The sequence below is a fragment of the Anguilla anguilla genome, chromosome 4 (genome assembly GCF_013347855.1).
Source record: "Anguilla anguilla isolate fAngAng1 chromosome 4, fAngAng1.pri, whole genome shotgun sequence".
Taxonomy (NCBI): domain Eukaryota; kingdom Metazoa; phylum Chordata; class Actinopteri; order Anguilliformes; family Anguillidae; genus Anguilla; species Anguilla anguilla.
The window spans coordinates 25996931-26007949 of record NC_049204.1 but is presented as its reverse complement, the minus strand read 5'-3'; the positions used below and the strand labels follow the sequence as shown (position 1 = coordinate 26007949).

At 36.6% G+C, this 11019-nt stretch overlaps 1 protein-coding gene across 1 annotated transcript; it reads right to left on the bottom strand.

Moving 5' to 3' along the window:
• Positions 1-2332: 2332 nt before the first annotated feature.
• On the bottom strand, positions 2333-6211 carry LOC118225262 (obscurin-like). The gene is made up of 4 exons (XM_035413425.1): positions 5947-6211; positions 2894-3160; positions 2442-2522; positions 2333-2361 (listed from the first exon to the last, which is right to left on the bottom strand). The coding sequence occupies exons 1-4, from the start codon at positions 6209-6211 to the stop codon at positions 2333-2335; spliced, it is 642 nt and encodes a 213-aa protein (XP_035269316.1).
• Between the last annotated feature and the right edge of the window lie 4808 nt (positions 6212-11019).

Here is an 11019-nt window from a genome sequence, read left to right as displayed (position 1 = left end):
TACATTACTGCATGAAAAAATGTGGATATACATATACATACAATTGGGTGACAAATTAAAGGAAAAACCTGATTAAATGAGTGGATAAACGTGTACTGCATGATACAATTAAGCAATGAATATCCTATTGTGCTCTGTGGCATATATAAAAATTCTGAGCAGGCCCATTGGACCTCGTTTTGGATCAAGAACCAACTGTCTCATTGGATTTAATAGTTCTTTGGCATCCTCCATCATGATGGGTGACAGAGGGATTTTACATGTATTTTACAGTACCTCATAGTTATACTCTTGTGAATCAGGAAGTGATGAAAGGCCACAATACAGTTAAGACTTATATGAACTTAAATTAGTAGAATTTATGGGATACCAACAATTTTAACACTGATCTATCTGAAAAAAATAAGATAACTCAATAATACACTTTAGGCCAAAAGTTTACATACACCTAGGCTAAATATATTCTAACTCAGTTTTTCACAACTCTGCACATTTCATGTTACCATACATTTCTTTTGGCAAGTCAATTAAGGCATCTACTTCGTTCACATCAAAGGTAATTTTAAAACAATCGCTTAGATGCAGATTTATTTCAGCTTTAATTCACTATATCAGAATTCCAGTGCGTCAAATGTTTACATACACCAAGTTGACTGTCTCTTTAAACGGTCTTGAAGATTCCAGAAATTGATGTAATGACTTTTTAGAAGCTTCTGATTGGCTAATTGTTATAATTAGAAGTTAATAGGGAGTTCATTGGCACCTGTGGCTGTATTTAAGGGCCTACCTTTAGAGCCACTGCCTTTTTGCCCTTGATACCATGGGAAAATCCAAGCAACTCAGCCAAGACCTCAGAAAAGATTTGTGGACCTCCACAAGTCTGGTTCCTCCTTAGGAATTGACAAACAATTGTGAAAAATTGAGTTTGAATGTCTTTAGCCTTGGTGTATGTAAACTTTTGGTCTGAACTGTATTTCAAGAACAGATGTTTTATCTTTAGTGCCAAACGAATGGTCGGACCTGCTGCTTTATATAGTCTCATGACTCTGATAAAAAATCACCCTCTTGTCCAAGTTGCAGCACCTCTGCCAGTAATTCAGGCAGCCGTCAAGTTCATACAGGATATACAACACACAGGTGAGCGAAGAGGCAGATATACCATTTCTTTATACAGTAAGCACTTTGAGTATCTGTGCTAAAGTGCTGTACAAATAAATCCTTCATTTATTTTATTCATTGAACAACCAAAATTATAACTGCTAGTTCTTATTAGTTAATACACTACTAGTCAATATTATTACATTATTGTTTGTCCACCAGATAATGCAATAAATGACCACTAATGTACTAATTTGCCAATCTATTACATTATTGGATTATTTATTTCATTATTGAAGTTTTTTTTGTTGGCACTTAGAGCAACATTATTAGTCAGTTTGGCCAGTTATTACATTATCGGTGAATTATTACATTATTAGTCATTACAAGCCTTATTTCCTCATTTTCATCAAGGGAGCCAATAATTCTGCACCAGGTTGTTTCTATGCACTTCATCCCTTTGGGTTTGTAAACCTTGATCATGATTTTCTCAAGCAATTGTCATGTAGCCTATAACCATTTGTAAATCAGGTGGTCTTACATTTTTACTTTTGGATATGACAATTTGGATTCATTTGCCATGTCTAATAGCCGCATAATTTTTGAGGTCACTAAATTGTAGCTATAAATGGCCATTCCTGAGGGTCAGGGCAAATCGTATGGTTAATATTATGTGCAATTGTGTTATGTGTATTTTTCCAGATTTTAACTTGAAAACTATTCATTTAAAAGGCAAAAATCATTACTAAATAATTTCCGACCATGTTTCTTGACCTTGTTCTTGTGGGGTTGGAAAATTTTGCTTTTGGAGGAGGAAGAGTTGCCTTGAGAGAAAGCAACGTCAACAATGTGGTTGTATTTCTGACCTGCAATGTCATGTAATCATCTAGTAATGTGATGTGATCAAATGTTAATGTGATGTATTGGTTTATTTAATAAGACAATTACTTGCCATTGCTTGCAATTCTATTTTGTATTTGAGGTGATCTGGAATTTATTTTCAAGGAATTGTTACGCTCTTTTGGAAAAAAAATTTTTTTCAAGCCATAGGATGTAAGCAAAGAAAATCTGTTGAATGTATGGTCTGAAAAAGTAAGTAAGAAACCAAAACTGTAAGGAATTCTTGCTAACCAAGTAGAACAGTTCCTTCTTACCAAAAATAGTGAGTTGTGCAACAGATTTGCTCTTGCCAATCATAAACTGTAGAGGACCAGACATGGTGGCGTTGGTATTTTTAAAGATGAGGCGGTAAACATTGTCCATCTTTTCCATTTCCACATCATTGTTGGCCTTCAGTAACTCTCCTCTCAGTGTCCACTTCGGCAGCTTTTCTGACTTAATACTGATCTCTGCCTCAAAGTGCGCTGGGCTGGGCTCCATCACTTCCACGTCCCTTAGCTCTCGCACAACGTTAATGACTTGTTCTGCAGGAGCACAGTTAGGGACTACAATCCATCAATACAAACACACAGCATTCTCTAATTGTTTTTGTCACACTGTCACATGGACGCCACTGAAAATATATATTACATAAATCATTGATCAATTCATAAATCCAACAAGTAATACAGTGCATAGCATATACTGTAATTGAACAGCAGTGGATAGCATATACATGCTCTAGATGTGAACATGGACTTATAATCAATAAAAGGGATTTTGTGTCGATGAGTATTTAGTATTATATTAAAAATGGCATGTCAATATTTGACACACTAACATGACAAATCATATAATAGACAAGGCACACCTATGGCAGCCCTGTGATAGTTTAGTCAGGTAACTTGTATATTACCCTCCACAAGTAGTTGGCAAGAGGTCTTTTCATCAATGGCATCACAAGTGTAAGTGTCTTCATCAGAAAATTCCACTTCATTGATGTAAAGCTGCCTATAGACATCCTTGCTGATGAGATTGTATTTGTTGTTGGCCTTGATTTCCTTGTTGTCCTTGTACCACTTAACTTTAGCATTAGCATGAGAAACCTGGCACTCCAGGAGGGCTTTATGCTTGTATATGGCAATTTTGACCCTGAGAGGCTTCACTATACATATTGGAAGCTCTGCAACAACAAGGAGATGTTATAATCAGGAGGTCTGTCATTTCCTGTTTAGGGTAACAGAGAGATGTTACAAAAACAACACAAAGTTTGAATTATACAGCAATAAACAAGCTAACAGTGAATGTTTCAACACCATTGGAGAAAATTTCAGTCATTGGTTTAAAGACAGTGCTATGACCATAACATTCACCAAACAGTTTTTGTTTGTTTGTTTGATTGTTTGTTTTTAACATAGACTATCTAGATAGTGAGGTAAGGTACTGTAACTAACTGACATAATATGAAGTATGCTGCAAGCTAGCTAGCTAGCTAACAAGCCAAACAAGAGAGCTTTCAGTATCTAGTCTTGATTCTAGGCTTGTGACTGGATCCTGGTCTCACGACTAATTCATAACTATTCTACGAAATTCCATCCCTCAAAATTCGTACTTATACAACAAATGACTCCTCACATCACATGACCTAACCAAATCAGTACTGACCAGATCAACAGTCTGCCATTTTCCTTTCACGGGAGAAGCAATAAAGGCAATCAAGGTCGATATTGAAATTCAAACATACGTTTATAGAAAACCTTTCTAATTTTGTTATTGCATTTGCTTTCCAATATGATGAATCATTCTGTAGATTTTTTATCTAATCTATCCCAATTGTCTTATTTTACTTAGCAGGCTATCCAGCTGTGTGTCACATAGCTAGCTATGTAGCTAGCCAGCTATAGGTCTATAAATGTAGGTTTGAATTTCAATATCGACATTGACTTGCCTTTATTGATTCACTCGTGAAAGAAAAATGGCAGATTGTCGTTCTGGTCCATATTGATTTGGAGAAAATCATTAGTTCATGTGATGTGAGGAGTCTGTCATTCATAAGATAAGTAGGAAATAGGCGGAACATCTATTGTTTAAAGGTATACTATGGAGGATTTTGTATTTGGAAACCCCGCTCACACCTCCTTAGTCCTCATCCTCATTGACACCTCTGTTGAGGACACACCCTTGAGCGCTACAAGCAAAATGTCCAGCAAAGAGGTGAGGTGGTCAGACATATTGAAAATAGCATTTTTAGCAACATAAATGATTCCATATAGATAGCAACATATAATTATGCAGTGTTAAAACAATCTTTACACTGAGTGCATCCCTTAGCGCATGGGAACAGTTCACTGTAGCTACTCTGTAGTGCCAATACAGCTATTTTGTGATTTTTTGTCATCTGAATATTCCAAAAAGCAAGGGATAAAAAGGTAAAACTGCCAGATGAGCTGTAAAACCAAGGATGTAAGGCCCCATGTGCACCAAACACCAGATCCAGATCCAAGGTTCAGATTACCCAGATACCAACAGTGAATGTCAGCCAAGATGTTAGCTGACTTTAATTAAAGAAAGGTCCTCATTTTATGTAGCTGAAAGAGGGAGAGGAACACCCCCTCTTCTCCTGGCCCATGCATACTTACTGAATGATCAGGGGAGGATGGTTGCTCTGATTTGGTGATGACGAGTGAAGATGTGGAAGAGGGGTCAGACAAGGACTAGCTTATCTAAAAGCTGGCAAATGCACTTAGTAAAGTTGCCTTATGTTGTTGGAATCAGGGTTAAGCACTGTATTATTATCAAATGATTCATGGTTTTAGCCTCTTTCTAAGGGGACTATATGTGAATATGTTAGGAAGTAATTCAGCTCAACTATTTAATACCTCTACATGAATGAGAATTTACTTCTGCTTCTACAGAGGTGATAAATGTAGACTTCTACAGAGGTGGTATTTGTAGGCAAATAATTGATAAATCCAGCCTTTAGTAATCTCGATTTTCAGGCAAAAGATATATAAAAAAGATATATATTTCCATATGACAAGACCAAATGGTACTACATTGGTTTTTGCTTGGAACTGTAACTGCTTCTAAAAATGTAAAATTCCAACTGGCTGGCTTCAACAGCCATTATCTATATAGACATTAAGACTTTCAATTCATGATTTTGATTAAATTTTATGGATTGGCATTCAACATTAAAATCAAAAAGGAATCCACGATCCTTGCAGCCCCTAACCCCCAACACTTCTGGTGTCCTGTGTTTCTTCAGAAGGTCATAAATCTCTCCAGTACAGGAGACTCCAGGACACCCCAGATTTGTATAAAAAGATAAGACCCTCAGCCTGGCTTAATTGCCTCCACATTCATTTTTATGCCTGTGGAAGGAAGGGGGAGAGAAACAGGCAGCTTTCCTATAGTCAGGTCAGACAAAGAGCAGGCCACTTAATAATGTAATATTGCGTGGACTATTAGCAAGTTTGCCGGATCAAATTATTTCGTCTGTCGCTCAAAGGTGATAACCAGACCTAGCTATCTGAAGGCTAGCTCCATCCTAGGTGTGGAACTGGACCAGCGGTGGTGGACAGAAGGACACTGAAAAAGTTCCTGACCATCATGGACAATGTTAATGTCTTCTCCACAACAAGGTGGCAAGTCATCGTTAGCAATAGACTAATTTTTTAGAGGTGCTCCAAGGAAAACCTCAGGAGGTATTTTGCACCTATGGCCACTCTTCAAATGCTTCACCCTTTGGGTGTGGTATGAACCTTAGGGACCTGTGTGGCTGCTGACCCCATTACCCATAAGTACATCTGTGGCATATACTATGAAACTTTTATTTAAATATTATATATTAAATATTATTACTTTTAATTAAAATTTATTACAGGAAATAGCTTCCCCTGGATACATTAAACTAGGAGATCTGAAAAAGTAATAATGGCTCTGACAGCAAAATCCCTTCATACTTACTTTCAACTGTTAGTTTTGCCTGAGTCTTGTCATCCGCGGTCTCACAGCAATAGTAGCCCTGCTCAGTTCTGGAGTTTTTCTTGAAGAAAAGTGAGTGTTTAGTCTCTTCAACATGCATCTCCACATTGTTCCCAGCCTGCAGAGCGACATTATTTTTCCTCCAGTTCAACTCCAGTGAAGGCTTGCTCATCTCAACCTCCAGCTTCACCTCATCATCCTCTTGGTCTGTACAGTTTTCTAGCTTCTTTTTGATGGTTATGGGCATCCTAGGAAATATTACAGTTGGTTTGTGAATTGCTGCTTGCTGGGCTTGGAACCTGGTAATTAGGTGTCCAAGCACGAACTGCTGGAACCCTATTGTATTTGTACAAGTTATAATGCGTAAACACCTATTGTATTTGTTACTTTATTATTATTATTATTATTATTATTATTATTATTATTATTATTATTTTATCTTCCAGCGTTTTGCTCATTTCTGGCAAGTGTGACTGATATTTTTTTTACGAAACAGTGGTCGAAGTGTGCTGTACAGCAGGAGTGATTTTGACAATGATTTACAGTTGGTGGTGCTATAGTGCTGAACTGAAAATACAAACTTTGAAATAGCATAACTCCCACCACGTTTAGTCTAGAGAAATGAAACCAAAGTCAATTGATGCCTCTCCTCATACTGAACTACTTTGCCACTTTAACCAGAAAGGTGCATCATGTAGATTTCCCACCATTTTGAATAAATTTAAAACCACTTAAAAGACATCCTACAAACTTTGATGAATTTGCATCTTGACACTTGGCTTGCCGCATCTACTCACAATTATCTTAAGTTAAATAAATGAAGTGCCTACATTTAAAATGTGCCCACAGGAAACCACTGAATGTGGGCATTGCATGTGGGCATTGCTTTTTACAAAACAGCTAATAAATCCAATAAAATGGATGTAATGCAAATACTGGATAAGAGGGTCTGCTAAATGCCTGTAATATAATGTGAAATGTCCAGTTCACATGTGACATTTTCTTTTCACAGGTCAACATTTCAATTCACGTGTGAAAATGTTAAATTCACATGTGAAAAGGCTAATTTCACTTGTGATTTTTTCATAAGGGAAAAAGCTACTTGAAAGAATTTAGGAAACGTTGGATAGCATTGCTTTGGAATACAGCTTGTATATTTTGTCTGAGCTAAGATAGGCAATATTGTTGCATGTATCTTGGCACAATTTTGACATCAATACATTTAATGACAGGCCTAGATTTGAATGAATGACTTATAGACAGTGCTTTGTATGTGTAAGTAACTTGGCATTTTTGTACTTTGAAAACATGGTTTTCGTCAGATTACTGTTATAACGCCACCAAGTGGCCAATTGCTAGGATGTACTATCTTGCTAAATTAAAGTTAAACGAGGCAGTTTACTTGGAAATGTGAAATACACACGCACAAACACCCACACACAATTCTGAACAGTCAAAAAAGTTGATCCCATGTGGCCCATAACACATAATAGATTTTACTTTGTCATTATTTATTATTTGTTGGATTGTTTTGGGTTGAATAAATAATGACAAAATCAGTGTTGATGAAATTTTGCACAATGGTACATCATTCCATACACAAGTGCGATCAGCTGATATAATTCTAATTGAAACATTTTCAGATGGATATCCTTTCTAAAAAGGAGTGAATCCTTTTCCTCCAGAATCCTTTTAATTTCACCATATTAAGTATGTAGAATAAATTGCCAGTTATAGAATCCATTTAAGCACATTCAGACCATGTCCCTCCACTGACCATGTCTCTGCATTCCACGCTGGCTGAAAAATGATCATCTTTGCCACCTCAATCCTCTATGATCCATGGCCCAAAAATAGCACCAGCTGCTCAACTCTGTCTATCTGCATGAACATTTGTAGTATAGCGTAGTGATACCTCTGTGTCCCAGAATGTAGTTTGTCATAAAATAAATGAATATCTGGACAAGCAAATGCACTAAAAATCCTGCAATACAAATCCTTTTTCAAAAGTGAGCTGGTTACTGTTTTTCAACTGTAATTAAATAATTTTGCTTATTAAGTCTATGTTGGTTTTAACTCGACAATAGAAAGTACAGAACAACATTCATACAAACAACCATTACTGTACAAACTGTTATTACAAATTACATTACTGCACAAATTGTTATAGCTAAATTTGTGAACTAATGCCTTTCTAGTATGTAATACAATTTTCCTACCTCTCTTTTGTTAACCTTGCTAAAATTATAAAAATAAAAATGTAAATTAATTTGACATATCATGAAATATCATTATTTGACAAGAAGTTCTGAACTCATAAAAAAGAATATCCAACCTTTGTCTTTTTTCAGAGAAATCCCCAAAGATTCATTTATCCAGGAGCTGCATCTGCCAGTCCCTGAAAATGGACTGTGTCAGCGACTGTGTGTGTGTGTGTGTGTGTGATTGTCTGTGTCTGTGTCCTACCTTGGTAAAGCTTTATGCTGTATTGCTGACAGCTCTCTTTCTGCGATAGCTCTATTCTAAAATAGTCCTATGTCTTTAGCTGCAGAAATAGTGACAGCTGACAACCAGTTCCTGCATTATATACTTTACTGTAATAGCAGATTGAGGGGGAGAATGAAAACCAGTATAACTACTGTTCTTGTGGGCCAGATTTCAGTATCCTTGTCCTAAAGCATAGACATCACAAGTTTAAGCCCTTCGTGCAAGCCCCCTAATGGCCAGGACGCCAGCATTATGAGGTTGCTAAACTCAGACATTCAATGCTCCTGCAATAAAACTGTACGTTTTGCAGACAACAGACTCTGTATTGTTTTATAAGTAGACGATACAGGAAAACTTTAAATATGGAGTTAAATATGGAGTTTATCAGTGCCACCACTGTTGTGTATGTCGTCCATTTAACAAGCACCCGCTCCTTGCAGTCTCATCCGCAACTATACCCCCTAAGTGTGACACATTGGACAATAGCATCTATCGGGGACTTCATAAAAATCTTCTTTCACCGCCAATATTTTGTATTCTGTCATAGAAACAACATAAAGCCAATAATATCCTAAAGGTTTGCCAGTACATTGGTGAAAAACGCTGCTCACTGAATTGTGAAATATGATGAATTCCTGTGTATTCATACCAGGTCATCCTACTATCAATATCTGTGACTAAATATGGAATAAATATCCAACCTTACCATTGGTTTTATGTTTGGAGATTTCCCTTTTAATATTTAGTGGTCATATATTGTCTTGGACAATCTGTTCAATATACACTCATTTGTGACACCCGGGTACCTTCCGAGATAGATAGCTGTGGGTAAAACCACACATGCTGTTTACGGCATTGTCTTTTTAAGAACATTCTGGCTTGATTGACAATTATTTTACCCATTGATAGACAGCATAAGTCTAATTCCATTTTTGGAATAGTGATTCATAGCCCAGCGTAACTGAAATTTTTTGTCTCATTGTGGCTGCATTTCGAATTCAGCCCCTGCGATAGCACTAAAAAACACACGCGTGGCAAGATGTAATCATTGTTTTCAATCATTTGTTAGAAAATATTATTATTCTTCACAACTTCTGAGGAGGGTTAAGCCATATACTTGCATAATGTGATATCAGTTTTAAACCACCATAAAGGGCAAATGTATATTCTTCATTTTAGGACAGTTTTTGTATATGTTTTTGGACCCATAGATACAATATCTTAGACTCCTGTACTGATGGAAAAATAGTCATTCACACTTGAAAATGATGCAGAAGTGAGTTTCTTGAGACAAAACAGTTGATTTGAAGTGAGATACTTGATTATGTTGCGATGCACAATTTAGACATTTCGGATAGATTTGGAGACATTAAGGGACACCAGAGTACACTGCTTACTTTTTTCTATATAGATCTTTAGTAGTTCAGCATATCACACTCAGATATTGCATACTTGTGGGCAAGGAGTTTATAGCTCTACTTATTTTATATATGGGATCTCTCAGTTTTCATTCCAAAATAAAAAAGAACAACTTCATTTTTGCATTTTCACCAAGATAAGTGGCACTTTATTTCTCTTTAAATTATGAATTTTAACTGATCTAAGTTTAGTATTCTAAATGGTACAAGTGCCTTGCTTCATTCCAAGTCTCTGTGATGCTCACACCTAAAGTTATAAAGTATTAAATAGGGAACCCCCTAAATAGGCAAGCATCCGCACAGAGTTAAACATTGGACTATGTCAGTGTCACAAACTTTATCCCCCTGTGTATGCTGGCTTTCATTCCAACCACAATCACAATACCATCGTTTTAACAATCTGCTAGTTTTTCTTAATTAGGTGCTTTTCAGGCATTGTTTACCCTCTTAAGCCATGTCTGCAATAGCTTTGCATTCCGTGAAGAATAAAATTTCTATGTTGATATTGTGCTAGAATTGTGCTTACTATGCTACCCTGCAAACAATTACATAAAAAGGTTTTTTACGTCATTTTTTTTAGTTTTATACATAATAACCAATAGTAAACATGAGGTCATGGGCAGTCACAGAATGATTACAGAGACAAATACAGTCGCAGCACTAATGTGGGCTAAATAAAAGTTCAATTTCTCCCAGTGTTTTTCAGCCTTATCTTTTTGTAACCTTGGAGTATAGGTCATCCATTCCATGTGATGCAAATGGTTTAAATTTCAACAGACTCACAGAGGCACTGTTTCTCTGGAGCCACAGCCTTTTTTCACACGCTGCCATAAATATATTTAAAAGATGGTCATCACTGTTACATAAATCCTCTGGAATATGTCCAAGAAACAGAACTGTAAATGTGACATTGATATCAAATCCCAGATTACTCCTGTCATCTCCTCCCAAAATGGCTGAACAGAAGGACAAGACCAGAACACATAGGTATGGTCCACCATAGTTGTCCCACACCCCCTCCAACACAGGAGTTGAGTCCCAGTTTGTCTAGATTTCTGTTGGGGGGTGATGAAAAAGTGGACCAACAAGTCTCTCCAAGTCAGGGAGTTGGTAGAAGTGGATTGGGGTTTTTAAAGAACTTTATTGATTA